Source organism: Oncorhynchus clarkii, chromosome 18 (genome assembly GCF_045791955.1).
Source record: "Oncorhynchus clarkii lewisi isolate Uvic-CL-2024 chromosome 18, UVic_Ocla_1.0, whole genome shotgun sequence".
NCBI lineage: Eukaryota > Metazoa > Chordata > Actinopteri > Salmoniformes > Salmonidae > Oncorhynchus > Oncorhynchus clarkii.
Window position 1 is genome coordinate 51,053,144 of NC_092164.1, and position 23,238 is coordinate 51,076,381.

Genomic DNA, 23,238 nt, shown 5'->3' on the forward strand with positions numbered 1-23,238 from the left:
CTGTTGGAGACACATCAGTGCGGCGCTCCACCAACGTTCCGTCAAATAAAATGTATGACAATGTAATGAGACAGACACATTTCACATCATGCAGGTTTCTCCGATCAAACAGCCTAACCTAAATGGCGCCCAATCAAGTAACAAACATATCCTAAAAACAGGACAGGTCAAAGTAAAATGGACAATATTGATTGGAGGATCACAACTGTTGTCCAGGTGGGGCAGAACATATAGGACCAGACCTGTGGGTAGTGAAACCGTGGAGCGCGAGACGTTCAGCAGAGACAAAAGAAACAGGACTAGCAGCGAATACAAATAAAATAATGAAATTACCGGGCAGAAATAAGAGTGAGAATAATACAATATCTAGGACCATGCTCTGTCATGTCAGTGGTTAAATTATTCAAATACATTTGCATAAACGAAATCTAAATAATCTATTACTTTGATTAGATTGCTCAATATTGATTTGATATTCTAAAACTCAATTTAAAACCCTATTTGGTTGTATGGCTGTGTTTATTAAGAGTGTGAGAGTTTAACAAAAGGACAGGCTTACATACTAATAGTTTCAGAGTAAAGACATACAAATATTCAACTTCAACAAGAACAGGAAACGGAAGAACAACAACATTCTTCCAGAAGTAGTTTATTAAGAGAAATACAAAAAAAATTACATGTGTTGGTTGTTGTGACTGGAAATTATAAACTCAAAATACTGTCTCATTATTAAATAAAGAAGCATAAAAAAGTACAGAGTTCTGATCATTCACACAACGGAGCAGAAATAACACACTCAGATGTACACACAATTACCCTTCTCTCTCTCTCTCTCTCTCTCTCTCTCTCTCACACACACAAACAACATTCCTACTGAATCTCTCCCATGTAGAGTCTCTTGTCACTGGCACCAGAGAGGACTGTGGGAAAGTAAAAAAATAAAAAATAAATATTAGAGAGAGTGACTAAGCACTCAATGAAAAAAATAAAAAAGCAATAGAAAGAGGGAGTGTGTGAATAGCCAGACAGATATAAAGCCATCTTACCAATAGGCTCCTCAGGGTGGAAGGCGACCTCATTGACTGACCCAGCATGGCCTGGCAGCTTGTACAGGATCCTACGAGACGTGGTGTCCCACACATATACAAACCTGGACACACACACAGCTTATAAAGGATCATAAATGAGGGGATTGGTGCATTTATGTTGAGGTTTTGTACTGCGGAGAGTGTGCTCACCTGTCGGCTGAGCCTGCTGCAATCTTGCTGCCGTCAGCGGACCAGGAACACCTCAGAAGGTTCTGCAGACACATCAATGTATTATAAACTAAACCTATACAGAGTGTATTAACATGCCATAACCATGCTATAGCAGGCCACTAGGCTTATCAAACATGATATGAGCACAAATATTAACACGCACACTGAAAGTCTTTGTCCAGTTCCAAAATCAAAACACTTGAATCTCATACTCTCTGGTCAAAGGTATTTTATTTACCTTCTCAAAGTTGTGAATGTTCCCCTGGAATATCTTCACACACCTCTCCTTGGGAGCGAACGGACGGACGTCCCAAATACGCACTGCAGGACAACACACATTTGTACACATAATCAAGTACTGTAAACAGACACAGTTGGCGATAGAAACACAAGCGTTTCACTACACCCGGCATAACTGCTAAACACCTGTATGTGACCAATACAAATTTAATTTGTAAACAAACAATGTATCTCACACAAACACACGTCTTTAAATATGACACACCCACACACACTGACCTGTGTTGTCCATGGAGTTGGAGAGGAGGTAGGACCCCTCTGAGCTCAGGCTGAGTCCAGTCAGAGAATCACCATGACCATGCATACTGTAGACCAGCTTATTCTGCCTCAGGTCCCACACCTACACAAGGAGTTGATCACTGTATGGCACAGTAGCCTTGCCTCCTGGTAGTATCCAGGCCCGTAGCCACAAAGCATCTCAGAGTTAGAGTGCTGATTTAGGATCTGTTCATATAATAATTTTTCATTATGACCTAAAAGGCTAAACTAATCTTAGATCAGCATTCCTACTCTGAGATACTTTGTGGACATGGGCCCAGGTCTTTCTTTCACACTATCAAAACCCACACATGTACCTTGATGTCATTGTCGATTCCCCCAGACAGGATCTGGTCGCTGGTGTCGTTGAATGTGACAGCCAACACCTGGTAGGTGTTTTGGAACGTATGGACCGCCCCCTTCTTACGGATGTCCCACAGCTACAACACACACGCGCACACTGTTAACAAACACAACAATATCCTAATTACGGCTGTCCTCCACTTACAACAGTCAAACAACACTCAGAAAGATTGTGCAGGGTAGGTTTTAGTTCCAGCTCAGTGTTAACACACCTGATTCAATAAATACACTGCTTGTAAGAGAACTTGATCAGGTAATCAGGCATGTTAGTAGTGCTGGAATGGACCTAAAGCCTGCAAACACAGTAGTTGTCTAGAACCAGGTTTGAAGAACACTGGCTTAATTAAAGCAGTCTGTGGTAGGCATGGTTACCCTGACAGTTCCGTCGTCACTGCCGGTACAGACGAGCTGGGGTCCACGTCGAGCAGGGTAGCAGGAGTTAACGAAGGAGGTGTGGCCTTTTAGACGCTTGATTCTCTCGCCCGTCTCACTGTCCCACACTCCCACTGTCTTATCTATACTGGCACTGAACAGCAGGCTGCACACACACACAGGTGGGGAAACGGTCATTAAACACACGTGATATTGACCCAACAACTACATCACGTTTTTGCCGGACCTGAGCGAGTTTGTGTGTGTGTGAATATATATCCTACCTGCCGTCTGTGTTGTAGTGAAGGTCCATCACAGCTCCACTGTGTCCCTTCAGGGTGGCAAAGTTATCACAATCCCCATACACATTCCACATCACTGTAGAGAGAGGTGTCACCAGTTAGGTCAAGTGAGCGAGAGTATTGTGTGTGTACGCACGCACATGTACAGTGCCTTCTATTCAGACACCTTGACTTTTTCCACATTGTTACGTTATTTTTGTATTTTTTTTTTATAGAAATGGCTAAAAATGTATAAATCTACACACAATACCCCATAATGACAAAGCAAAACCAGTTTAAAAAAAAACAACATTTTATCCAAATGTATTAAAATTAAAACATTTACATAAACATTCAGACCCTTTACACCTTCGACAGTAATTGCAGACTCCAGTCTTCTTGGGTATGACGCTACAAGCTTGGCACACCTGTATTTGGAGAGTTTCTCCCATTTGTGACGACCCTCTCACTCCGTCTGCCGTATTCTTTCTCCTCGTTTTCCTTAATAGGATGTTGGTGGGCGGATCCGGGAGGGTCGTCAGAGAAATGGGACACACCTGGGCCCGGGTGTGTCCCGGGATAAATACATCTCTTCCCCATTCATTGAAGAAATTCTCCATGCAGACACACACTGTTTTTGGTTGTTGCATTTTTTTGCGTGTCCGTTTTGTTTGTTTGCGTTGGCACCTTTCAACACCCTTCATTATCACATCTATGCACGCAACCACTCACACTACTGACTACATACACCAATGTTTATTGTATATAGGTTACTTGAGATATTAAATATATTTTTGTTATCTCCATGTTGTCTCCCTTTTTTGTTCCTGGCTTTGAGCCAGTTCGTGACACATTCTTCTCTACAGATCCTCTCAAGTGGTCAGATTGGATGGGGAGCATTGCTGCACAGCTATTTTCAGGTCTCTCCAGATATATTAGATCGGGTTCAAGTTCGGGCTCTGGCTGGGCCACTCAATGACATTAAGACTTGTCTCGAAGCCACTCCTGCGTTGTCTTGGCTGTTGTTGTCTGAGGTCCTGAGCGCTCTGGACAAGGTTTTCATCAAGTATTTCTCTGTAATTTGCTCCATTCATCTTTCCCTTGAGCCTGACTAGTCTCCCAGTCCCTACCGCTGAAAAACATCCCCACAGCATGATGCTGTCTTCACCATGCTTCACCATAGGGATGGTGCCAGGTTTACTCCAGGCTTGGCATTCAGGCCAAATAGTTCAATCTTGGTTTCAACAGACCAGAGAATCTTGTTTCTCATGGTATGAGAGTCTTTAGGTGCCTTTTGGCAAACTCATAGCTGGCTGTCATGTGCCTTTTAGTGAGGAGTGGCTTCCGTCTTGCCACTCTACCATAAAGGCCTAATTGGTGGAGTGCTGCAGATATGGTTGTCCTTCTGGAAGATTCTCCCATCTCCACAGAGGACCTCTATCAGAGTGACCATCGGGTTCTTGGTCACCAAAGCCCTTCTCCCCCAATTGCTCAGTTTGGCCGGGCGGCCAGAGTCTTGGTGGTTCCAAACTTCTTCCATTTAAGAATGATGGAGGCCACTGTGTTCATGGGGACCTTCAATGCTGCAGAAATGTTTTGGTGCCCTTCCCCAGATCTGTCTCGACACTATTCTGTCTCGGAGCTCTACGGACATTTCCTTCAACCTCATGGCTTGATTTTTGCTCTGACATGAACTGTCAACTGTGGGACCTTATATAGACAGCAATCAATTGAATATTTATTTAACCTTTAAACTAGGCAAGTCAGTTAAGAACAAATTCTTATTTACAATGACGGCATACACCGGCCGACGCTGGGCCAATTGTGCGGCGCCCTATGGGACAGCCTGGAATCGAATCAGGGTCTGTAGTGATGCCTAGATGCAGTGTGTTAGAACACTCAATTTCAAGTCTCATAGGAAAGGATCTGAAAACGTATGTAAATGTATCCAAACTGCTGCAAATAAACCACGACTAAAGGACACCAATAATTAGAAGACTTGCTTGGGCCAAGAAACAAGAGCAATGGACATTAGACCGGTGGAAACCTGTCCTTTGGTCTGATGAGTCCAAATTTGAGATTTTTGGTTCCAACTGCTGCGTCTTAGTGAGACGCAGAGTAGGTGAATGGATGATCTCCGCATGTGTAGTTCCCACCGTGAAGCATGGAGGAAGAGGAGTGATGCTGTGGGGGTGCTTTATTTTGAATTCAAGGCACACTTAACCAGCATGGCTACCACAGCATTCTGCAGCGATACGCCATCCCATCTGGTTTGCGCTTAGTGGGACTCTCATTTGCAGAGTGAAGAAAAAGCAGCCAACAAGTGCTCAGTATGTGTGAACTCCTTCAAGACTGTTGGAAAAGCATTCCTCATGAAGCTGGTTGATAGAATGCCAAGAATGTGATGAGCTGAAAGTTTAGAGGGACGGCCAGGTCTTGGTAGATTTGCAGTTGTCTGATACTCCTTCCATTTCAATATTATCGCTTGCACAGTGCTCCTTGGGATGTTTAAAGCTTGGGAAATCTTTTTGTATCCAAATCCGGCTTTAAACTTCTTCACAACAGTATCTCGGACCTGCCTGGTGTGTTCCTTGTTCTTCATGACGCTCTCCGCGCTTTTAACGGACCTCTGAGACTATCACAGTGCAGGTGCATTTATACGGAGACTTGATTACACACAGGTGGATTGTATTTATCATCATTAGTCATTTAGGTCAACATTGGATCATTCAGAGATCCTCACTGAACTTCTGGAAAGAGTTTGCTGCACTGAAAGTAAAGGGGCTGAATAATTTTGCACGCCCAATTTTTCCGTTTTTGATTTGTTAAAAAAGTTTGAAATATCCAATAAATGTCGTTCCACTTCATGATTGTGTCCCACTTGTTGTTGATTCTTCACAAAAAAAATACAGTTTTATATCTTTATGTTTGAAGCCTGAAATGTGGCAAAAGGTCGCAAAGTTCAAGGGGGCCGAATACTTTCACAAGGCACTGTATATCACTCACAGATGAGCCTGTCATAGCCAGAGGAGGCCAAGGTGGCTCCATTGGGATGGAACTTGCAGCAGTAGACCTCTCCCTCATGGCCACACATCAGCATGATGGGAGCCTGCAGGCTGGAGCTGCGGGGAGGGCCCTGGAGAGGGGACATATTAGATTATCATATCACACCGTCACAGACAGGCAGGCAGGCAGGCAGGTAGACGCACACACTATTCTCAGAGCGTTACTGTATGTGCATGGCCCACTAACAATCCTGGTATTGATTAAACTAGCTGATAAAGTAAAACAATTCTACTTGCTATCTAGCGATCAAAATAAGTTTAAACTAGTAAACAAGTGCATATCTCAGTCACAGCGTATCAAAGCTGCAATTTAGGTTATTTTCCTGTTACTAATTGAAAGAATGAAAACATTGGTAGTTAACAACTCTCTGAAGCTAACTAGCGAAATTGAACTTCCCCTTGTTGTATTTTGATGACCCCCTCCTTACTTACCATGGCCACGAGCTGTTGTGACTGTGCCGCGGCGAACAGCTCCGTCCTGGGCCTCTTGACTCCGCCGGCAGGAACCAAAGCCATGTCCCCCGGTCTCTTCTTTGGCTCAATCATGGTTTAACAACTCAATGAACACGATGGTGTATAACAGAAATCGACTTGGATAAATGAACTTCTTTCAACAAACCGCTTTCGACACAAGTACGAAGTGAAGAGCGGTCTGAGGTACTTCCGGTTCTCAGGGCGATTGATTGGTTCGCAGCTCCTCTGTTAACGTTGATTGGTTATCATTGTTGTTAACCATGGCCCGTGAACCGGAAGAAAACATCTGAAACATCTGACTACAAAAATAAATACTCGGCACACAAGGTAGCTATAATATATAATAGTGTTTATATAAACGTGTGTAGATGCGGATTAAGATTTGATTGCTACACATCTCCCTATAAGAAGTGTACATACGTATATTTGCCCCTAAGGTAGGGCAAGCTAACAACGCCAAGGCTACTAGCTATAGGCTATATAAACTCGCTAGCCTAGCTAGCCAGCCAGCCCATCAATCTAGTGCTTAAAAACAGGAAAAGGTAAAACGGCTAAATTTTGAATCAGTTTGTCACCCTCAGCAACATACTGCTTGTTGGCAAAGTTACTCAGGTTGCTTACAGTAGCTAGTTGAACCCACATCCAGCCATGTATTCTATACTGTATGTATAGCTATTTAACATGTTGCCTAGTCAGACACTGTTCCAGCTGGCTGATAAACAATGTCTACCTCGCCATCTTTTTTCTTTTTCAAATCTTGTCTCATTGATTGAGACAAGTGGGTGTCCACCCCAAAGTGCTACACGTCATGATGACACTCGATCAATGAGATAATATTTGAAATAGACAAGATGGCGGCGTACACATTGTTGGATGACATCATGGAGCAAAACAATGATTACATTTAATAACAGAGCATTTTCTAAATTCAAACGAACCCCCTGCGACTAGACATGGATGTTTAAAAGACTTGGTGTCTTCCAAGTCAGGAATTGAGAAAGTATCGCCAAGTTAAGGTTGGTAGAAAATTCTGTGCTAGCTAGTTAGATCAGTGATTACTCTTAACAAGGCATTACGAAGGAGGAAGGGTACACAGTTTCAAAGCAGAGTGCCAAAATACATAACCAGGCGTATTCAGTGGGGTGCAACATTACAGAATGTTTAGATTGAGGTGTTTCACCTAGTCTTTACATGATGATAATCTCCTTACCTAACCCAGTTGTCCTTCTGTGTGTCTGCAGGGAGAGAGTTATACTGTGAGTCGCCATCATCATCATGGCAGACTTTGACCATGACCAGCAGGAGCCTGCAGGACTAGATGGCTTGCCAGCCATGTACAGTATTGTGAAGGGAGAGGTGGCTTCTGTACAGACCTACGGAGCCTTCATCAAGATTCCTGGCTACAGGAAGCAGGGTAGGCTTAAGGCATCAGCATGCTTCAGTTCTGCTGGCGCCTTGAAAGAGTGTGCTCTCATGCTCCCTTAAAAGACCTTTGCTTGGAAAACGAGAAAAAAGCGGCAATAGTACTTATTGTCCATTTTGAGACGCTGTAGCCAGTATACTTCCTCAAAAGTCAGAATTAATCTAATATAACTCAAATAATCTGTCATTCATTTGGAGATCTTAGTCATGCAATTTTACATCTAATTAATGGTTGGTGCATTATTTTTCCCCCCAAAATGTGCATGAAAACCTGTTGTCTCTCATTGAATGACAACAAGGACTTTATTGAAGAGTTCCTACTGTTGACCAATCACTGATGAAGCGGTGTAGACTTTGGTTCCTGAACTTTGGCGGGCCTCGAGAAAAAACCCTTACCCAAGTCCAAGATGAACAGAAACGTCACAAAATGTCGCCATTATATATGCACAAACTCTTCCGAACTGTTTCGGCTGGGAAGCATGCAGACACCTTTGGGCGTCTTTCACTTTACAATATCTTTGACTTCATGATCTCTTTCTGATTTATATTATCTTTGTCTGTTTTGAGTATTACGGTTTCTTCTGAGGCACCACTCTTTCTCCTCACTTTCTACCTCTTCCCTCTATCTCTCCCACTTTATCTCTTCTCGCGCTCTCTCAGGGTTGGTTCATATCAGTGAGTTGTCAGCCTGTAGGGTTGAGAATGTTGCAGAAGTCGTCGACGTGGGAGAGCAGGTGTGGATCAAGGTCATCGGGAGAGAGGTAACACGCAGACACATACACGTAAATAAACTCCATCTCTCCCTAATGAGCAAATGGTTCCGAACATGGCCTTACCTCTCCCTCCCTCCATCTTTCTCAGATGCGTGATGACAAGGTGAAGCTCTCCTTCTCAATGAAAGCTGTCAATCAAGGAACAGGGAAAGACCTGGACCCCAACAATGTCATAGCAGAGTATGTATTTGTGTCTGTCTGGGTGCACTGATACGATGATTGGCTATTGCTGCTTTTTTCAAGTGTGTGTGTGTGTGTGTGTGTGTGTGTGTGTGTGTGTGTGTAGGCAGGATGAGCGGAGGCGTAGACAGTTCAAAGATGGTACAGGACGGAGGATCACATTGGAGGCTGTACTCAACACCACCTGCAAGAAGTGTGGCTGCAAAGGTACAGCCACATGAACACTAGGGGGGTTGAAATATTTTCACTATTCCAATAGTATCATGAATTTCTTGGATATTCAAAACCTGCACGCACTATAGCTGCAGCTGTGAGCGAACAGACTGAGGAAGAGGGAGAGATGCCAAGGCAACTCAGCTACAGCCATGACTTGCTAATTTGTAGCAGCTACAATATTATTTATCATGTTATTTATCATCCCATTTAAGTGCCTGTCTTGACTGGAGTAGCCTAGAGACGCTAGCTAGCTAAGCTAATTGAGGCCACTAATTGAGGCCACATGCTGCGCTTTCTCCTCAACCCCATTCAGATAAAACAGCCCACCTGTTGGTTTCTCGTTGTAGCCTACTCCTTCTCATTGAAAAGTTTGTTTTATTAAATTAATCATTTGAAATGTCCTTGTATGTAACAATGTCACATGGGTATTTTAATTGAGAAAAAAGCCTTTTCAGTGTTATAATAGGCCTTTAATAAAATGTTATCACAAAAATGAATACTCACAAGTATTCAAATAGTAATGTCCGTTCGGACATTCAAATAACCATTAATATCCCTAATGAACACATTCTCTAGACAAACGGATTCAACTAATCCTGAAGACCTTCAATCAATTCTTGAATAATGTGTGTTTGGAACTGGACTGGAACAAAAGCCTCTACACACGGCCCCTGTTGTTTACCTCCATCCTAATGTAGCATATGATCTCGCTCTCTCTCTCTCTCTTTCTTTCTCTCAGGGCACTTTGCTAAGGACTGTTTCTCTCTTTCTCTCAGGGCACTTTGCTCAGGACTGTTTCACTCTTTCTCTCAGGGCACTTTGCTCAGGACCGTTTCTCTCTTTCTCTCAGGGCACTTTGCTCAGGACCGTTTCTCTCAGGGCACTTTGCTCAGGACTGTTTCTCTCAGGGCACTTTGCTAAGGACTGTTTCTCTCAGGGCACTTTGCTAAGGACCGTTTCTCTCTTTCTCTCAGGTCACTTTGCTCAGGACTGTTTCTCTCTTTCTCTCAGGGCACTTTGCTCAGGACTGTTTCTCTCTTTCTCTCAGGGCACTTTGCTCAGGACTGTTTCTCTCAGGGCACTTTGCTCAGGACTATTTCTCTCTTTCTCTCAGGGCACTTTGCTCAGGACTGTTTCTCTCTTTCTCTCAGGGCACTTTGCTCAGGACTGTTTCTCTCTTTCTCTCAGGGCACTTTGCTCAGGACTGTTTCTCTCTTTCTCTCAGGGCACTTTGCTCAGGACTGTTTCTCTCTTTCTCTCAGGGCACTTTGCTCAGGACTGTTTCTCTCTTTCTCTCAGGGCACTTCGCTAAGGACTGTTTCTCTCTTTCTCTCAGGGCACTTTGCTAAGGACTGTTTCTCGGCCCCGGGGCTGCAGTATGATCTGATACCTGAGGAGGGCGATGATGAGCCTCAGCAGCTACAGAAAGAGCCTATCAACCCCAACCTCATCCCACTCGCAGTCCGCAAAACCCAACCTCCACAGGACTCACACAAGAAGAAGAAAAAGGAGAAAAAAGAGAAAAAGGTAAAGACCACAGAGTGACATAGAAGTCAAGGTTTTATATTCCTGTCTCCATGGTAAGGATTGATTGGCGCCAGGGGTATTTATCAATAGTCTACAGGGGCTCTTTCTCCCTCTCAATTCAAAGGGCTTTATTGGTATGAGAAACTTGTTTACATTGCCAAAGCAAGTGAAAGAGATAATAAACAAACAAATATTAACAGTAAACATTACTCAAGTTCAAATGTCATTATGGCTATATACAGTGTAATAATGATGTGCAAATAGTTAAAGTACAAAAGGGAAGAAAAAAAAGGGAACATAAATATGGGTTGTATTTACAATGGTGTTTGTTCTTCACTGGTTACCCTTTTCTTGTGGCAACAAGTCACAAGTATTGCTGCTGTGATGGCACACTGTGGTATTTCACCCAATAAATATGGGAGTTTATCAAAATTGGATTTGTTTTGAAATTATTTGTGGGTCTTTGTAATCTGAGGGAAATATTTGTCTCTAATATGGTCATACGTTTGGCAGGAGGTTAGGAAGTGCAGCTCAGTTTCCACCTCATTTTGTGGGCAGTGCGCTCTCTTGTTGAGAACCAGGTCTGCCTACGGCGGTCTGTCTATCTCTCTCTCGTGCGAGGTATTTATCGCTCCTGTAAAATGTAACACTTGGGTTAACACCCCCTGGTGACCATGTCTCTCTGTCCTGAGAGAAGTTGCATCAGTGACGCATTGCAGAATAACCAACATTTTAAATAGATGATTCATGTAGTGATATAAAACTCTAGCAGTTTGATTCTTCTTTGTCTTTCATTGCTTATCTCTCCTCCCCTTTCCTCAGGAGAAGAAGGGGAAGAAGAAGAGGAAGAGAGAGAGGAAGGAGTCCGAAAGTGACAGCAGCAGCAGTGGACCCAGTCAGGCCAAGAGAGGGCGCCATGACGACAGAGAGGACAGAAAGAAGAAGAAACACAAGAAACACAAATCCCACAAACACATCTGAGACTGATCTGACGGACTGACACACATACATTGCACTAAACACACACAAATGACACTGTAGACACACATGCACACAGTAAAACTGTGAACCTGCACATACACAGCGTAGACTTGGTTGGACACACACACAAGTTGACGCAACAGTCAGAAGCCCCTCATAGCCCCTTGCCCCTACCGTCTGACACATGCAGATCGATAGAAACCTGATAGGTGTTAGCAATATGGCAGCTTCCCTGAGCCCATCGGAAAGTTAAGTATATATTGCACCTATCCAGTTCCCTCAGATCTACCTTTAACACTGAAGAGGTTAGTGTTGTTTTCAGGATGACAGTATAGGTGTCTCAGATCCCACAACACCTGGAGTTAACATCTCAGGAACCATATCAAGACGTTGTAATCTGTGCAGGCCTGTGCTGTGTTAGTAATACGTGTATCTGGAACCAGTCCACCTGTCCTCACTGGTCAGGTTAAACGCATGACATACACTACATGGCCAAAAGTATGTGGACACCTGCTCATCGAACATCTCATTCCAAAATCTTTGTTTGATGGGGTTGAGGTCAGGACTCTGTGCAGGCTAGTAAAGTTCTTCCACAACGATGTCGACAAACCATGCTGAAACAGGAAAGGCCCTTCCCCAAACTGTTGCCACAAAGTTGGAAGCACAGAATTGTCTAGATTGTCATTGTATGCTGTAGTGTTAAGATTTCCCTACACTGGAACTAAGGGGCCTAGACCGAACCATAAACTGTCCCAGATCATTAATACTCCTCCACCAAACTTTACAGTTGGTACTATGCATTAGGGCAGGTAGCGCTCTTCTGGCATCCGCCAACCCCAGATTTGTCTGTCGGACTGCCAGATGGTGATGCGTGATTCTTCACTCCAGAGAAGGCGTTTCCACTGCTCCAAAGTCCAATGGTGGCGAGATTTCCACCACTCTAACCGACGCTTGGCATTGCGCATGGTGATCTTTGGCCTGTGTGCAACTGCTCAGCCATGGAAACCCATTTCATTAAGCTCCTGACAAACAGTTCTTGTGCTGACGTTGGTTCCAAAGGCAGTTTGGAACTCGATAGTGAGTGTTGCAACCGAGGACAGATTATTTTTATGCGCAGTCTGGCTTGATAATTTATGGTGATGTTGATTTTTGAGTTCATTTGAATGGTTTTGTTAGAGTTGATCATTACGTTGTAGGGTTCATTTGCTCAAACACCAGTCTGTTTGTTCCATGTTGTGGTCGTAGCATGTAGGGGTCACTGTGAGGTGTCCTGTACTGCAGGTCCTCTGTCCCTGGTTGGCACCCTGTCTGCAACACATGATACCAATCTACACAAGCCAGGAATGCGCCCAAATTAGAACACACACTCATAGCCCAGGACACACACACACACCTACGCAGCCAGGCACCAATCACAATTTCTGTTCACCTAGGAGGAGCCGATGGTGGCACACACTGAGGTTGGTCTATAATTATTCTCCTCGTGATGCTCTGTGTAAACCTAGTTAAGATGGAAACTTGTCGCTGGTTTGGAACTGCTATAATTGTACCAGAAGTCAACTCCCCCTCCCTGAGCTACACACACGGCCATAACTACTCAGAAATGGGTCAAAGTGGAAAGGCCTTTACTTGGTGTTGTGGCAACACACAAACTGCCTTGATCTGTCTGAGGAGCCATGTGCTGTTTCCACACAGCAGCCTCTGATCTCTGCTTGGCACAAAATGGCTGCCGTGCCTCACCCTGATGGATCCTACTACTGTAAGAAGTGATGAGCCATTTGGCACAAAATGGTTGCCACACAACGTTGGTAGATGAGTTGACTTTCCTCCAGGCCAGTGGAAAAATTCCTGTGGTTTCATGAAACTAGTGTGTAGGTGCAGTACCCAGTGTTATAACCAATGACTTATCTATACACAATGGTTTATATACTGTGACTGTTATTATGGTGAGTGTGATTGACAGAGAAGCGGTTTTAGAAACGGTTTTAGAGAAAAAAAACACAAGTGGAATTTATTCAGTGTTTCATACAGAAGAGAAACACTACAAAGAGAAGGACGGGACAGCAGGGGGAGTCAGGGGTTCGGTCAGACGGGTTAGAGGTCGTTGCAGTGGGGGTCAGCGGTAGGGTTGTTTTTGGGGGCAGGTGTGGCAAAGGGTAGTGCAGTTTTTTGGGGAATGTTGTCACTCGGCCTTGACGTAGGAGCGTGTGGAGACGACATCACCCAGAGTCAGAGTCTATGGAGAAGAGAGGAGAGGATAGTTAGATATACAATATACACAGATTTATATAGATATTTTTTTTATATACATACAGTGTGTGCATGTATATGCAGACGCTCCATAAATGTACACAAAAAAAACACTCAGTACTGACCAGTTCGAGGGCGTTGCCGCTGACTTCACGGACCAGTGTGGTCTCCTTGCCATCCCACTTCTGCACGTGAACCATCTTACCACCGTCTATCGTTATTAGGGACTAGAGAGAGCGAGAGATATGTTATGAACACACACGTCACATACTATTGACTGGGGAAAACTGGAGAGAGGCGATAAGAAGATACAATCTACTACTAATTAAGTGAGTTTGAGACTGTGGTGAATGTGTGTAATTGCAGATTAAGAATGGATATGACTGCATTTTCAACAAAGTTAGCCTGCACTATGTGACGTGTGGCCTCCTATCGAGAGTTGACTTGAGGTTACTAGACACACACACACACACACAAACAAAAGTAACTATTCCTCAACAATAAGACATTGTGTGTGTGTGTGTCTGTTCTCTTTTTCACTCAGATCATGCTTAGTAGCTTCTCTCTCTCTCTCTCTCTGATTCATGTAGCAGCTGTCTCCGGTCACAAAGCTACAACTCATCATCCTTGACCTCTTACCTTTGACCCCTCAACCCACCCAACATTTCAAGGCCTCTGGCTCTGTTTGTCTGTTTGAAATCATTTGCTATTCTACTGAACCCTGCATGTCTGTACAGCACTTTGAGATATCAGTTGATGTACGAAGGGCTATATAAATAAATTTGATTTGATGGCAGATACAACCATTACCTGTAATCCAGCATACATAACCTCTAGTCCCTGACCTCTCACCCCATTATAAGGATACACACTCATGACAACTCTTACAATGTATTATAACGGCATCATAATGCATTATAGCTGTAAAGTGTAACGTGGTAGCCATAAAAATGACTGTAAAGTGTTATCATTAAAAACATACGGTTAAAGCACACACCATAAAGTATGACTGATCATCAGCTAGACATCTAGGACTTAAATCAGTGTCTCAGCATCCTGATCTAGGATCAGGTCCATCCTGTCCATATAGTCTTACTAATTATGATCTAAAAGGCTAAACTGATCCTATATCAGCACTCTTAACCCTGACCTCTTACCTTGACTTTCCTGTCGTCGGCGGTGGTCTCGTCGAACTCCGCTCCTAGTTTGAAGGAGATCTCGGTGTTCTTGAAGGTGCTCTGTGTCTTCAGAGTGACTGTGTCTCCAGCTACCTCGATGATGGTGGTGGGCTTGGTCATACCGCCAACCTGGCGTGTTGCAAAGCCCACACCTGTCAATCAAAAACACATCACAAGTTAACACTTCATCTAGATAAGAACATTATAGCCTACTATCTCAAATCACATCTTGATTAGAAAGACTGCTGCTGCTGCTGCCAATACAGCCCCACCCTTACTGTAGATATTCCTTTCTGAAGAAAAAGGCCATGCACGCACCCATGCACGAAAACTCTTTTGGGGTTAATGATGTGTGACTGACTGACTTTTCAAGCCCATAAAAACTCCTTGTGACCATAGTGTGACTATAGGTCCAAAATAAAAAGGTGCATACTAAGGGAAGTCTTTACACCAGACAGTGCACTGCATCACTTATTGATCTGTTCTCTTTGTGGAAACTGACTGCTGATTGGACTGATCTAACGGAATCTAATTCCCACTCTTATCTCTATTTCCTGTGTTCTTTAAACATTCAGCAAAAGTCATCAGACCCAGCTGTGTGTGATCCGTTCTAGAGTACTTTCCTCCTCCCCTGAACTAAAGTAATGTTTCTGTAGCAGCTGAGTTGATCTCCCAACGCAAATAGAGACACAGTCACACAATCCATACAACAAACAGCTAGTTTGTGGCACCTGCCTGAGATATCCGGAGAGTTGGTTGGGGGTCAATACTATGGTGACAAGAGCAGAGGGGTCGAAGCTAATAACCCCAGGGGTCAACGAATGGGTCACACACACACACTATGTTAATATTCAACCCCTCCTCACAACCTAGCCTCAAAAAAGGACCACTCTTTCAGAGAATTTCACCCCCTATGTGTGTGTGTGTACACAGCTCAGACTACAACGAGTTTCTCACAGTAGGGGCATTCCCCCCCTCCCCCATTCAAACGGAGAGAGCGAGAGAGACGGCAGCAAGGTTTGTGACCTGGTACCACAAGAAAAGGGCAACCAGTGAAGAACAAACACCATTGTAAATACAACCCATATTTATGTTTATTTATTTTCCCTTTTTATTGAACTATTTGCACAGCGTTACAACACCGTATATATACATAATATGACATTTGAAATATCTATTCCTTTGGAACTTTTTTGAGTGTAGTCTTTACTGTTTCATTTTTAGTTTATTTAACTTTTGTTTATTATCTATTTAACTTGCTTTGGCAATGTAAACATGTTTCCAATGTCCAACCACTAGGTTGGTGGGGGGGTGTATCACAACCGGCTGTGATTGGGAGTCCCATAGGGAGACACACAATTTGCCCAGTGTTGTCCGGGTTAGGCTGGTGTAAATTAATAAGAACTGAATTGCCTAGTTAAATAAAGGTTCAATAAAAAAAGTATTCTTTCTGGCTCTGTTCCTACTTCTCTATCTTTCATCCAACCTCCCTCACTCTCTCCCTCCTGATATCCCTCTCTCTCCCTCCTGATATCCCTCTCTCTCCCTCCTGATATCCCTCTCTCTCCCTTCTGATATCCCTCTCTCTCCCTCCTGATATCCCTCTCTCTCCCTCCTGATATCCCTCTCTCTCCCTCCTGATATCCCTCTCTCTCCCTCCTGATATCCCTCTCTCTCCCTCTCTCCTGTCCCTTTCCCTCTTCGTTCTCTATTTGTGTGTGTCCAACACACACCCTGTTTTCCCATGCTTAGCATTAACGGCTGCATTATCCGTTTAAACACGCATGCTCTGCTACTTACACACACACATGCAGCGCCCACACACCAGTGGAGGCTGCTGAGGGGAGGACTGTTCATAATAATGGCTGTAATGGAATGGAATCAAACCATATGGAAACCATGTGTATGATTCCACACCATTCCGGCAATTATTATGAGCCATCCTCCCCTTAGCAGCCTCCACTGCCACACACATATATGAGGGCGCACACAGATACACACACCTGCATGTGTGTGTTTTTTTGGGCGTATATGTGTATTTGTGAGCTCATGTGTGTCACACACTCATGTTCACAAACACACATCAGTACAAAAACACACATGTGGGTGCACACAAGCACACTCACACCCTTCTCACAAGTGCACACATGCACCCACATGGAGGCACATCCCATCCTTTACCATTACCGTTACACTACAAACGCACACGCTGCTCACCCAGAGCCTTCATGTATTCGTCAAAGTTCTTGCTGTCCTTCAGGTTCCATGTGCCTGCGAATGCCTCAGCCATGTTGTTAGCAGTGTGGAGGAATGAGAGAGGGAGTGAGAGAGCAGAAACAGAATGAGAGAGTGAGTGAGTGAGAGAGAGGGACAGAGAGACTGCTATGCTGCAATCCTACTGGTCGGTTTTATACCGGCTGTTCGTGATGTCATCACTCTGAGCGGGGAGAGGAGGGAAGGGGGAGGGAGAGGAGGTGAGAGGAGACAAAGACACAGACAGACAGACAGGAGGGGCAGGGGGATATTAAGGTGTCCAGCAGGAAGAATAAAATACAGTCAAAAAAGAGGAGAGGAGTGGGGGAGGGGAGAGTAGAGGAACATCTTGCTCCAGTCAGAAAGAGAGAGAACGAGAGGGGAAAGAGGGAGGAAGCCAGAGAGGGAGGGGGGAAAGAGGGAGGAAGCCAGAGAGGGAGGGGGAAAGAAGGAGGAAGACAGAGAGGGAGGGGGGAAAGAGGGAGAATGCGAGAGAGGGAGGGGTTGATGATTGATTTGGTGTGAAGGTCAGGGGGAACGACATGTACATTTTCTCTCTTTCTATTTCTCTCCTGTTTTCTACCTCTTTCTCTCTCTCGTTCTCTCTCCCCCATCTGACCGCCCTCTGGTCAACGACCTCACTCTAATTATTCACTCAACAGATAAAGAGACAACGATAGAGAAAGAGTGTGTATGTGTGCATGCACACGGGTGTGTGTGTGTGTGGTTACCAGCAACAGAGTGACACACTGACCAGGAGTCTGGACTTACCTCCCTAACTCTGTAATGTTAATGACTCTGTAAGGATATACAGTGGATTACAGTTGATATACAGTGGATGTACAAATGTACAGTATCAGTTTAAATATATCTAAATGCAGAGAGGTGGGGGTTCCTGGGATGGCAGAGGGGTAGAGGATATAGCAGCCTGAAGAGGAATGGGGGAGGGAGGGGTGGGAGGTAGATGGCTGAGAGTGGAAGTGGCAAGGGGGGTAGATCCTGGTGATTTATGGGCCTTTGTGAGTCAAACTGGTTTAGTTTATTCAGCAGTGAGGGGTTGTCTGCTACCCGGGGGGCTTTTGGTTTGAGTGGAGTCACTTCCTTTTTTCCTTTTTTTTAATTCAAAGTGTCTTGTTACTTTTTGGCTCTGTGATGCGAGCTAACTATTCAATTATATGAAATTGTTTATTGTGCAAAAAAGTGATTCCGATTGTGTTTATATTGTGTTTGGGAAATCTAAAACGGTAGTGGTATTATCCCATTCAGTACAGACATATGTAGCGGCTTTACTTACCACAACATCAACATCCCACTTGTCACACACTGGCTGATTCAACATTGGTTCCACTTCATTTCAATGAAATTACATTGAACCAATGTGAAATAGACTTTGAATTTTGTGCTAAATGGGATGTTTTAGAAACTGTGATGTTTACAGGAATTTTGATTATTTCCAGGGATACACAACATACTGAAATATATGTAGATACAGTATATTTGTTAGACAGAATACTATATTTCCCTTGACGAAGTGATGCTGTTTGTAAAAATGCCGCAACTTGCCCCCCTCTCCCCTACTGCTGGTGTTGGGCCAGTAACAGAATAAGTTGCTGGTTTTAACCATGAATAGGTGAAAAATCTGTTGATGTGCCCTTGACCAAGGCACTTAACCCTAATTGCTCCTATAAGTCACTCTTGATAAGAGTGTCTGGTAAATGTAAAATGCTGCCTTAATTCCTGAGTGTAGCTTTTTCTTGGCCTCGCTATAGAGGTCCCTGTTCTTGCTCTTGTAGAACCATGGCTTGTCGTTTCTCTCTTTCTTACACACGCACACGCACGCACACACAAGTCTCTCAGACTGTCTATGTGTCTTGTGAAATATTGTCTTTAGCCAATAATGAGACAACCAACTCCACTGGTTCTGTAAGGGACAGACAAATGGACAGACGAACACACTCACAGAGGCTCGCTCTGAAAAAACTAAAAGGTCATACCAATCCAGTCAGTTCCATTTCAATTCAGGAGATTCCTTTTTTTATTTATTGAAGAACTGAATTTAAATTCTAATTCTAAAATTGAAAAAATCTATACAGTGCCTTCGGAAACTATTCAGACCCCTTGACTTTTTCCACATTTTGTTACGTTACAGCCTTATTCTAAAATTGATTAAATAATTTCATCATCAATCTACACACAATACCCCATGAATACAAAGCAAAAACAGTTTTTTTGCTAAATAAAAAACAGAAATGCCTTGTTGGGGCCTCCTGAGTGGCGCAGTGGCACTGCACCGCAATGCTTGAGGAGTCATTAGAGACCCGGGTTCGATCCCAGGCTGTGTCACAACCAGTCGTGACCGGGAGTCCCATAGGGCGGCACACAATTGGCCCAGACCATGAGAAACAAGATTCTCTGGTCTGATGAAACCAAGACTGATCGGACATCTCTGGAGAGACTGAAAATAGCTGTGCAGCGACACTTCCCATCCAACCTCACAAAGCTTGAGAGGATCTGCAGAGAAGAATGGGAGAAACCCCCCAAATACAGGTGTGCCAAGCTTGTAGCATCATACCCAAGAAGACTTGAGGCTGTAATCGCTGCCAAAGGTGTTTCAACAAAGTACTGAGTAAAGGGTCTGAATACTTATATAAATGTGATATTTCAGTTGTTGTTGTTTTTTAAATAAATTCTAAAAACCTGTTTTTGCTTTGGCATTATGGGGTACTGTGTGTAGATTGATGACGGGAAAAAACTATTTAATCAATTTTAGAATATGGCTGTAATGTAAGAAAATGTGCGAAAAAGGGAAGGGGTCTGAATACTTTCTGAATGCGCTGTGTGTTTTTGATGAGGATGCCTTGAACTAACTAAATTGAAATGGAATTGACCCTTACCCTGGTAAGAATGTTAAATCATTTTCACCCGGTCTCCCCCCTCCCCTCCCCCTCTCTCACCACTCCCCACTCTCCCCCCTCTCACCCTTCACCCCTCCCTCACCCTATTCATCTCTCCCCTTCTCTCACTCCCTCACTCACCCCTCCCCCTCACCAAATTATCTCTGTGCCTAAACTGACACGTGTGTGGCGAAATCGGTATGCTGTGTGCATATGTTCGACATTTGACACAAACAGGTGGCCAGAGAGTACAGAGAGGGAGGGTTAGAGAGGGAGGCTGAGAGAGAGAGAGAAATGAGGTGAAAGGTCAAACTTATCCAACTCTTTCCTTGGCAAACATCTATAGGTGTGTGTGATTGTTATATGATATACAGTATGATATGTGAGAGAGTACAATGGTTAGCACACTTAGTCATAAATAATTCAAACTGAATACCAAAAGGACTTGTTCAGGCAACTGCCAACAGGCTTATTCGTACCCACCCCTGCTCAGAAAACACACAAGTAGGGCCTCCCGGGTGGCGCAGTGGTTAAGGGCGCTGTACTGCAGCGCCAGCTGCGCCATCAGAGTCCTGGGTTCGCGCCCAGGCTCTGTCGTAACCGGCCGCGACCGGGAGGTCCGTGGGGCGACGCACAATTGGCCTAGCGTCGCCCGGGTTAGGGAGGGCTTGGTCGGTAGGGGTGTCCTTGTCTCATCGCGCACCAGCGACTCCTGTGGCGGGCTGGGCGCAGTGTACGCTAGCCAAGGTGGCCGGGTGCACGGTGTTTCCTCCGGCGCATTGGTGCGGCTGGCTTCCGGGTTGGATGTGCGCTGTGTTAAAGAAGCAGCGGCTTGGTTGGGTTGTGTATCGGAGGACGCATGACTTTCAACCTTCGTCTCTCCCGAGCCCGTACGGGAGTTGTAGCGATGAGACAAGATAGTAGCTACTACAACAATTGGATACTACGAAATTGGGGAGAAAAAGGGGTAAAATTCAAAAAAATAAATAAAAAAATAAAAAAGAAAACACACAAGTGACACACACACACAACCATATGCCACATGTAGTCTAGAAACGAAAGTGATATGTTGACCAAATCAACAGACACGACACTGTGAGGATAAGTGCAGTAATCCATATGTACTGATAAAGAGTGTTGTCTTGCAGGAGTGTGTTTTGCTACTGTGTGGGTTCATAGGGGTCAGGATATATTGTATCTTGGGCGGCGGTAGCCTCAAGGTTAAATATTTAGAGAAGCAGGCCAGAGAAAAGAACTTAACCTTGAGCAGGAAACTTAAAAAACACTCATAGGGCCCTGCACTGCTGGTGCAGCAGACAGATTTTCATCCCATATTGACTTACTTCTAAAGTATACCGTATTTTCTCTTATACTTTCATATATCTTGGTTCAGACCCAGGCCAGTCTGTATATTGATTATATTGATCACCATATATTCTGGGTCCTCTTTAAAATGGATATTTAACATAACCAAAGGACCAAATGGCAAATCGGAGGTCTTGTTGATTAACATAGAATAGAATAGTATAGATCTATTACACAAAGAATCAGACATGGATTAATATTTGATTCTGATGGATTGAAGATTATCGGACAGTTGCTAAACTTAAAGCAACAATTTGTATAGTTCTCGAGGGAACGGCCCCCACCGCTTCATGTGGCGTTGTTCATTGCTTACTTATACAACAGAAACAGTCTTTTGTTGACACAGTAGTACCCAATCCCGGACACAGGATTAGTATCACCGGTAGGTCAGCAGAGCCTCTGGAGCACAGCAGTACTAGGACACATATGAGATATTGATTCTTACTCCTGCTATTAGATTTTTCCAATAGACCTGGATTTGAACCGGCAACCCTTCAGTTCAACCCTTCAATGTATATATTATTATTTTGGATGCACTGTCCCACTAAGGGTTATGAGTGGGACTTGAGTGCTTTCAAGGGATCAATTCTAGTGTGCTCTGTATACTCAGGTGCAGAAAGATTATGTCACACACACCCCATACTCTGAGGACACACCCTTAAACTTAGTAGTTGTACTGTTAACACTGTTTACATTTACACACACCACACACACATATGCATGCACACACACACACACATGCACGCACGCAAGCACGCACACACACACCCACACATACCCACACCCACACGCACACACACACACACACACTTCTGCTAAGCTCACCTGTATGCAGTGTTTGAGTGAGTGACTTGAGAGACAGGTACTCCTGGTTTTCTAATCTACAATTCAAATGTTCGGAAAGCAGCCCATTGGCTAAAGCACAAACCTAACCTGCTCCCATTGACTAAAGCTATTACCTAACTTGCTTCTATTGGCTAAATCAGTAGTTCTCAAACTTGTTAAGTATGCTGTTTAATCAAGCTCCTACTTGTTGCACTTTAATGCAACTGAACTGAACTAGATCAACACCACTCTACTTTACATTACTGTACTCTACTCTACTGTACTGTACTCTACTGGACTCTACCCGACTCTAATGTATTCTACTCTACTCTACTGTACTCTACTCTACTCTACTGTACTCTACTGTACCGTACTCTACCGGACTCTACTCTACTGTACTCTACTGTACTCTACTGTACCGTACTCTACCGGACTCTACTCTACTCTACTGTACTCTACTCTACTCTACTGTACTCTACTGTACTCTACTGTACCGTACTCTACCGGACTCTACTCTACTCTACTGGACTCTACTGTACTCTACTGGACTCTACTGTACTCTACTCTACTCTACTCTACTGTACTCTACTGTACCGTACTCTACCGGACTCTACTCTACTCTACTGGACTCTACTGTACTCTACTGTACTCTACTGTACTCTACTCTACTCTACTGTACTCTACTGTACCGTACTCAACCGGACTCTACTCTACTCTACTGGACTCTACTGTACTCTACTGTACTCTACTGTACTCTACTCTACTCTACTGTACTCTACTGTACCGTACTCTACCGGACTCTACTCTACTCTACTGGACTCCGCTCTACGGTACTCTACTATACTCTGCTATACTCAGCTGCTATACTCCCAGCCCTCTGTGTCTCAGGCTACTCTGTGTAAAGGAGAAAAACATCTGAACATTGACTCAATGATGACCGGACCCTGATTGCAGTGTTTCTACAACCATTCCTCTCACTTCGTCCCTTTTTATCCTCACTCT

At 44.0% G+C, this 23,238-nt stretch overlaps 3 protein-coding genes across 4 annotated transcripts; 1 reads left to right on the plus strand and 2 right to left on the minus strand.

The window, feature by feature from the left end:
* Positions 1 to 461: 461 nt before the first annotated feature.
* On the minus strand, positions 462 to 6,552 carry LOC139373644 (small nuclear ribonucleoprotein 40 (U5)). The gene is made up of 10 exons (XM_071114377.1): positions 6,331 to 6,552; positions 5,840 to 5,969; positions 2,837 to 2,930; positions 2,553 to 2,718; positions 2,135 to 2,257; positions 1,779 to 1,899; positions 1,498 to 1,580; positions 1,239 to 1,300; positions 1,047 to 1,150; positions 462 to 920 (listed from the first exon to the last, which is right to left on the minus strand). The coding sequence occupies exons 1-10, from the start codon at positions 6,442 to 6,444 to the stop codon at positions 871 to 873; spliced, it is 1,047 nt and encodes a 348-aa protein (XP_070970478.1). The 5' UTR covers positions 6,445 to 6,552; the 3' UTR covers positions 462 to 870.
* A 73-nt stretch (positions 6,553 to 6,625) lies between these two features.
* LOC139373645 (zinc finger, CCHC domain containing 17) lies at positions 6,626 to 12,586 on the plus strand. 2 transcript variants are annotated; one of them, XM_071114378.1, is made up of 7 exons: positions 6,626 to 6,699; positions 7,614 to 7,786; positions 8,455 to 8,555; positions 8,656 to 8,747; positions 8,854 to 8,954; positions 10,300 to 10,490; positions 11,313 to 12,586. In XM_071114378.1, the coding sequence occupies exons 2-7, from the start codon at positions 7,648 to 7,650 to the stop codon at positions 11,469 to 11,471; spliced, it is 783 nt and encodes a 260-aa protein (XP_070970479.1). In that variant the 5' UTR covers positions 6,626 to 6,699; positions 7,614 to 7,647; the 3' UTR covers positions 11,472 to 12,586. The 2 variants fall into 2 exon arrangements, with proteins under 2 accessions (XP_070970479.1, XP_070970480.1); XM_071114379.1 differs by lacking the exon at positions 6,626 to 6,699 and adding an exon at positions 7,200 to 7,388.
* Positions 12,587 to 13,454: 868 nt separating this feature from the next.
* On the minus strand, positions 13,455 to 17,527 carry LOC139373646 (fatty acid binding protein 3, muscle and heart). Its single transcript, XM_071114381.1, has 4 exons — positions 17,117 to 17,527; positions 14,879 to 15,051; positions 13,847 to 13,948; positions 13,455 to 13,707 (listed from the first exon to the last, which is right to left on the minus strand). Exons 1-4 carry the CDS (start codon positions 17,187 to 17,189, stop codon positions 13,654 to 13,656), a joined length of 402 nt encoding a protein of 133 aa, XP_070970482.1. The 5' UTR covers positions 17,190 to 17,527; the 3' UTR covers positions 13,455 to 13,653.
* Between the last annotated feature and the right edge of the window lie 5,711 nt (positions 17,528 to 23,238).

Coding starts and splice junctions, on each gene's coding strand:
- LOC139373644 (XM_071114377.1), bottom strand. CDS start 6,444: ATGATTGAGCCAAAGAAGAGACCGGGGGACATGGCTTTGGTTCCTGCC. Junction 2,258..2,552: donor GTGACGACGGAACTGTCAGG/GTAACCATGCCT, acceptor TGTGTGTTGTAG/CTGTGGGACATCCGTAAGAA. Junction 1,900..2,134: donor GAATCGACAATGACATCAAG/GTACATGTGTGG, acceptor CTCCTTGTGTAG/GTGTGGGACCTGAGGCAGAA.
- LOC139373646 (XM_071114381.1), bottom strand. CDS start 17,189: ATGGCTGAGGCATTCGCAGGCACATGGAACCTGAAGGACAGCAAGAAC. Junction 15,052..17,116: donor CGAATACATGAAGGCTCTGG/GTGAGCAGCGTG, acceptor TTTGATTGACAG/GTGTGGGCTTTGCAACACGC. Junction 13,708..13,846: donor GCGGCAACGCCCTCGAACTG/GTCAGTACTGAG, acceptor TCTTCTCCATAG/ACTCTGACTCTGGGTGATGT.
- LOC139373645 (XM_071114378.1), top strand. CDS start 7,648: ATGGCAGACTTTGACCATGACCAGCAGGAGCCTGCAGGACTAGATGGC. Junction 8,556..8,655: donor TCAAGGTCATCGGGAGAGAG/GTAACACGCAGA, acceptor CATCTTTCTCAG/ATGCGTGATGACAAGGTGAA. Junction 8,955..10,299: donor CAAGAAGTGTGGCTGCAAAG/GTACAGCCACAT, acceptor TCTTTCTCTCAG/GGCACTTTGCTAAGGACTGT.